Source organism: Macrobrachium rosenbergii, chromosome 19, assembly GCF_040412425.1.
Source record: "Macrobrachium rosenbergii isolate ZJJX-2024 chromosome 19, ASM4041242v1, whole genome shotgun sequence".
Taxonomy (NCBI): Eukaryota; Metazoa; Arthropoda; class Malacostraca; order Decapoda; family Palaemonidae; genus Macrobrachium; species Macrobrachium rosenbergii.
The window spans coordinates 6174713-6181404 of record NC_089759.1 but is presented as its reverse complement, the minus strand read 5'-3'; the positions used below and the strand labels follow the sequence as shown (position 1 = coordinate 6181404).

Genomic DNA, 6692 nt, shown 5'->3' with positions numbered 1-6692 from the left:
GGGACCTAGGTGGTCATTCAGCACTGAAACGGAAATCGACAGTTAGAAGGTTTGAAAAATGTAACAGGAGGAAAAAACCAGCAGTTGCAGTATGAAACATTTGTCAGAGAGGGTGGAAAGTAAGATGGAAGAATATGAATGGGAGTACAGTACAAGGAGTTGCTGCTAGGGGCCCAAGGGATGTTGCAAAGAACCTTAAGTAATGCCTACAGTGCACCGCACAAGGAGCACTGAAGGCACTACCCCCTATGGAGAGGTTCTTTACTGGCATGGTTGTTCATAAAAGGTGAAAATTGGGAAAAATAACATTAGAAGATGGCCATCTTGATGGAAAGAGGTCAAAGATTGCTAAAAAAATGTAAATGGTAGAGAGCAATATGACTAGCAACAAAAGAACACTGACAACTTTTAGGGCAAACTAGTGTCGAGGGGCACACTGCAAGTGGTTACCCTTTACAAGCTACTCCCAGACAGCAATTGGCGCACGAGTTCTTTGATAATAGCAAGAAATTACCTCTTCCTCTCAGTATGCCACATTGTCATCATATATTCATAATAAAACCAGGAAGGTGATAGAATGTGAAACCAAGAAGCTGGTAAAGGGGTCAAGATCTCAAAGACAGAGATGGTTTGGGCAAGTGTAGAGATGAGAAGAGGAAAAGTTAGTCAGAAAAGTAAAAGATATGTAAGTCACAGGACAAAGAGCGGTAGGAAGGCCACAAAATCATGGAGAAAGGATGCAGACCTAGACCAGATGGATATTCAGGTTGAAAGAGCACACAACATAAGACAATGAAGACTCATTCATGTCTTTACAAAATTTAAAATCTGATTTAAAAGCAATAATAATTATATGGGAGATGGTGAAGAAGTTCATTTAAAAGCCTTTCAGAACATGGGCAGGGTGCAAACATTTTCAATAAATCAAAGGTAGTTAAATGGTCAAAAGTAAAACACATCAACAAATATACCAAGTTTATTAATAAAAACATAAATTTGTAGACTTTCTTTGAAATAATGTTTGAGGCAGAATATAATTCCATAAAACACAAGTGGAGAAAAAAATAAAAACAAACAAGTCCATTAAAATCATACATATTGCAAGAAAAAGCAAGGATTAATAATCATCTAAAAATGTAGTACATGTAAATATCATTATTGTTATACAATCTATAAATGGACCCTATTTATTTATTTATTGTAAAAACAAAACTTCTGAATCCCAATATAACTTATAGCCCTAAAAGCATACTTTTCAACAGAACTAATCAACACAAATTTTAAGTCCTAGACAGCTTCTCTGGGGGCATGTATCCACATTCTCCAAGGTGCCAAAGACCAACTCTGCCATCAGGCCGGATAACAATGTGTGTCATGCTGCCATTGTGTAGAGTCATTCTTAACCATGCTTCCGGGGGTAACTGAAGAGCTCTGTAAGAGTAACAGAGAAGAAATAATGAGAGTTGCTAGTTTTCAGTGGTGGGCTACCGTACATGATGCACACAACAAAGTCGAGATTCTGGATGGGTATTCATTAATAAAAGACTGACAAGTGCAAAATGAAATTACAAAGATTACTATACTATACAGTACTTCAATTTCATGGAAAAAAAAAGGCAGTATTATAATAAGGGTACTATAATAATATTACATAGCATTCAGGAGAAACCTTATATCCTTGACTTTCAAAGTGCAGGTCAAAAGGACATAAAGTAATGTAGCTAGGCCAGAAGGGATGTGGCAAAAGACCTTTAGTACTGTACTGCTTACAATTTGCTGCACAATACATAATTAAGGTAGCACCCCTTCTACAGGAACGTTACCAGGTTGATTCAACATTAAATAAATAAAAAATTCTTATATTTTAAAGGACTATACAAAAAGGTTTGCTTTTATCTACATAAAACTATATTTTTGTCACAAACTGACTTTTCAAAATCTAATGATTGAATAAACTAATGATTCAGACCAAACTTTCCTAAGGGAATTATTTCCTAGTCCTAACATTTTGTTGGTTGAAACTTGGACAGTCACACATAATCATTCGTAATATATCTACAAATACGTAATAGCATCCACTGAAAGTCACCGACTATATATTTTTTACTTAAAAAAATTACTGATAGAAATTTACATAACTTTACACCCTTGGTCAACAGATTATGACTGTATAGTAAATCAATATTTCATTTCATATTCACGAAACCACACCCATAATCAATAATGCACCAATGCATTGCATCTCATGCCCAAGCCACTGCAGACCAAACAAATGGTTGCAGAGTTTAAAAAAAAAAAATTCAAAAGACTTTCAAAAGGAGTGGAAAAGAGATAAAAAGTTACTTTCCTCAAACATAATATATGTAAATGGTACTTTTCTGGCTAATCTCAACTAAAGCGAGGCAAATGCAGTGACGAACCACAAGCTAAGACAGCTGAGAACAAAATGAGAGCTAACCCAGTTCAGGTCACGAGTGACTCGTAGGCCTACCCAATCGGCTTTTGTTTTCTAGTAAAGTCAATGACAGCTGCAGCATGCTCTGCGCCGAGGAAAGCACAGGTTCGTATTCCCATCGGAACAAAGTACTTTTATGGATGGGAGGATGTCTTTTCTAAAGGCACAGAATAAACTGAATAACAGGAAAGGAAACTCCCTTACGACATGTCTACTGCAACCAATGTAATGTACAATGATTCCAATGTTCCCTCGTATAACTTTACATTTCAGTTGGCCAAGAGGTGAGAATCACTCTCAAAAACTGACAAATGCTGAGGAAAGTCCACTGACAACATAACTCTTGTACTGATAAGGTACTCTAATGATAATGTTTTCCCTCAAACAAGTCAAATATAAAGACTTTGATGATAAAAGTTTATAAAACATCATGAAATTTTGTTCACATCTCATTTAACAGTTTGAGACTGGATGGGTGTACCATATGATCTATTTTGCTCTGCCTCTGGGTTTGTGATTACTCTAGATTATGAAGTAGCTAAATGAGACAACCAATTCACACAACAGTAAAGTTCAGAAGGCTGAACACATAAGGGAGAAGACTAAAGTAACTGGATTTAAAGTAAAAAGCAAAAGAAACTGCAGCAAGAACTGAGAGGGAGATCTAAAGGACTTTTAGTAATCCTATTAATGGCAATTAATTTTCTTTCGTTATGTCATTCCACTATCATGTACTCAGGTTATACAGTGCTTCCACGATGCCCGATTTGAAACAGAGTGGACACTGTAGTGTGAAATTACATCTCTTACCTCCTCTTTTAGTTCAAGATTCTCACACTAAAGAATTTATGAGAAATACTTGAACAGTTCTTTGTAATGCAACACTCATATACAAACTATATACACTGTATACAATATGATACAGTATAAGAAAAAATGGAGAAGAACAAAAGCTCAAAGAAAAAGATGGAGTCACATAAGTACATGAGAAAAACATTAAAGGAGAGTTTGTAGTATTTCACATTGCTGTACATGAGACACAAGATCCTGATACTCGAACTAGTTCAAAGTTCCAGCACAAGGTCTCGTACATAAGCAATACTGTACACAGTACAGATCCTTAATTAGGCCTTTAACCTTTCCCACTCATTTACTGCATATTTAAATACTGTATAATACTACAAGAGATTTTATGGCTACCTAAAAGCTGTTTGGCTTGTAATACATTTTATTCTTACTTCCCTTTTATGTCTTTTTAAGATTATCCATCACCCTACAACAATGAAAACTACATTGGGATCTGAGTAAAAAAAAAAAATGAAAACTTACCTGCAAACAATATATCTAATAACATTTGCATGACAGACAAAAATTTCGTAGCTATCTTTCTCCTGGGTATACGGAGCACGGTGAACATATTTTCTAAAGGCTGCTTCTATGCGTGCCCCGTCAGTGAAAAACTTCTGAGGAATGCATGTAAAGGTGATTACATATCATATCAGATGGCAAATTACAACTAGGAAACAATAGCATGAAAATACTGTAACATTTTACGTGACTATCAAATCTTTCATATCTGAGATTCAGTCGTAGCACTTGGTAACTTTGAAAAGTATCAATTCAACTCTCAGATTCATTGCTCTTTAATAGCATCCTGGTATTCTTAACTAGTTTCTGTCAACTTTCCAATCTATTCGTGCCCACATCATTCATCATCTATTTCTCTTGTCATTCAAAATGTTTACTGCAGCATTCCATCTTTAATATAAATACTTAATTTAAGATTTATTTTTTAAATACTTACCTCTCCATTATATAGCTTTAACTACCACTGGTGCAGAAGTGAAAGCTATATAATGGAGAGGTAAGGTTCATTTCAAAAATATTCATTAATATTCATATTTTTGAGATTCCAATCAACACTGTATCCCTGAGAATCATGAAAGTAAACTGAAATTCTACAGCATTAAATAGTAATAGACAATACTTTATCTTACAAATTAACCTGACTGAAGTACACTCAAGAATATTGAAATAACATACTCTGGAGTATAAACCAAATCTGCAATATACCAAGACCAAACTGAAAATATCATATCAAAGAACCCATTACGGGCCAAACTACATCAACAAAAACTTGAAACGGCAACCGACATACGTGCACTTCTGGCTTCCAGCTTCCTATAGGTGGTTCTGGAGGAATCGGCGCACCCTCCCGTAACAAATCACAGTGATCAATTTCTTTTGTTTCGCCCAACTTTTCCAGAATAATTCTTGCTGTTTCTGTTGCTCGGGTCATTGTGGAAAAAACAAGTTTTGTATATGGGAATCCAAGCGTTTTGAGACGTTCACCTGTTAAGGCTGCCTGCTCCCTCCCTGAAAGTAAAAGTCTGAATGGTATTTTCATTATAAAATAAGTTTTTAAATATACTTACCTGGTAGTTACATATATATAGCTTTATCCCGCCGATTCGTCGTGCGCACGGCAGAAATTCAAAATTCGCGGCAATCGCCGATAGATGGTCAGGTGGCCATACCTGAGCGCCCTCTACCAGGTAACTAGAACCATTCCCAATTGTCCTCAGAAATTCCATGCCCCTGTTCTCAGAGGGGAGGAGGGAGGGACCTTTTATATATGTAACTACCAGGTAAGTATATTTAAAAACTTATTTTATAATGAAAATACCATTTTTAAATATCTAACTTCCTGGTAGTTACATATATATAGCTGATTGACACCATTGGTGGTGGGTTAGAGAACCAAAACACCGTTGGGAATTCGTATAATTACTAAACACTGTAAAACTCTGGTTCTTACCTGATGCATAATGAGCTCACGGATTGGGCGGATTTTGAATAAAATTATCCTAAACACTAAAACTATATATTAGCTGTAAACCATACTCTGGTTCTTACCTGATAAGGAAGCTGGCTTCATAATTATCCTGCCTCATTCGCCTGCATTCCTTGAGAGACCCAGCGACCCATCCAGGGGGCTGTAGAAAGTCTCTATGGGGCTGTCACACGGTCCTCAACCTTAACATGACTAGACCACCACCCTTGCTATCCTGGCATAGCCATGGACAAAGAGCTGACCACCTGACCCACTAAAATCACTAAATAACACACTCCATAAAACCTAACTTAGACTTGCAACCCCAGACTGTGGAAGGTTGCAACAACCTTCACAGACAACCTGTGAGTTCAAAATCAAGAAAAGGCAAGGGTATAATACAAAAAAAAAAAAAAAAGGTTATAGGGTAGAGGCAGTAGTACCCTCTCCAACTACGGCGCCGGAGGCAACGTACGGACCCAGGGAACAGCAATCCTCATATTGGGTCTGTACTTCTTTCAGGTAACAATCTGCGAAGATAGATTTGCTTCGCCAAAAAGTCGCTTCCAAAATCGATTTCATAGACCTGTTGTGTCTATAAGCCATCGAAGTTGCCACAGCTCTTACTCGTGCGCTTTGACTTTGAGGATTGGAAAGCTTTTCTCGTCACATTCTTGGTGAGCTTCCCTTATTAAGTCCTTGATAAAGAACGCCAGTGCATTCTTTGATAAGGGTAACGAAGGTTTCTTCACTGAGCACCAGAGGTGATCTGTCTGACCTCTCATGTTTCTGGTCCTTTGTAGATAAAATTTTAGGGCCCTAACTGGACAAAGGCCTCTCTCTTTTTCCTGTCCTACTAAATGAGACAGCCCTGGTATGGAAAAAGATCTGGGCCATGGTTGAGAAGGGTTCTCGTTTTTAGCGAGAAAACCAAGTTGAAGTGAGCAGACTGCATTTTCCCCATTGAAGCCTACTTTCTTGCTAAAGGCTTGTAGTTCTCCTACCCTCTTGGCTGTAGCCAACGACCAGGAAAAGGGTCTTCTTAGTGAGATCCTTCCATGAAGCCTTGTCGAGAGGTTCAAACCTATTCGAGGTTAAAAATTTTAGGACTACGTCCAAATTCCAAGAGGGGTCGGGTTGTCCTTCCTCTTAACTGTCTCAAAGGACCTTATGAGATCCGTGAGGTCCTTGTCTCCCGACACGTCAATATTTCTGTGACGGAAGACGGAAGCAAGCATGCTGCGGTATCCCTTGATGGTAGATACTGCTAGGTTTCCTTGGGTTTTCAAATGCAGAAGAAAATCTGCCAGTTGAGTTAGAGAGGTACTGGAAGAGGAAATGTTGTTTTTCCTGCACCATTCCCTGAATACGTCCCACTTTGATTGGTACACCTTGAGTGTGGAC

The 6692-nt window shown here is 37.7% G+C and overlaps 1 protein-coding gene across 1 annotated transcript; it reads right to left on the bottom strand.

Annotated features, from left to right (window-relative positions):
* Positions 1 to 961: 961 nt before the first annotated feature.
* LOC136848587 (serine/threonine-protein phosphatase PGAM5, mitochondrial-like) lies at positions 962 to 4845 on the bottom strand. Its single transcript, XM_067120933.1, has 3 exons — positions 4614 to 4845; positions 3785 to 3918; positions 962 to 1431 (listed from the first exon to the last, which is right to left on the bottom strand). Exons 1-3 carry the CDS (start codon positions 4752 to 4754, stop codon positions 1281 to 1283), a joined length of 426 nt encoding a protein of 141 aa, XP_066977034.1. The 5' UTR covers positions 4755 to 4845; the 3' UTR covers positions 962 to 1280.
* Positions 4846 to 6692: the final 1847 nt, after the last annotated feature.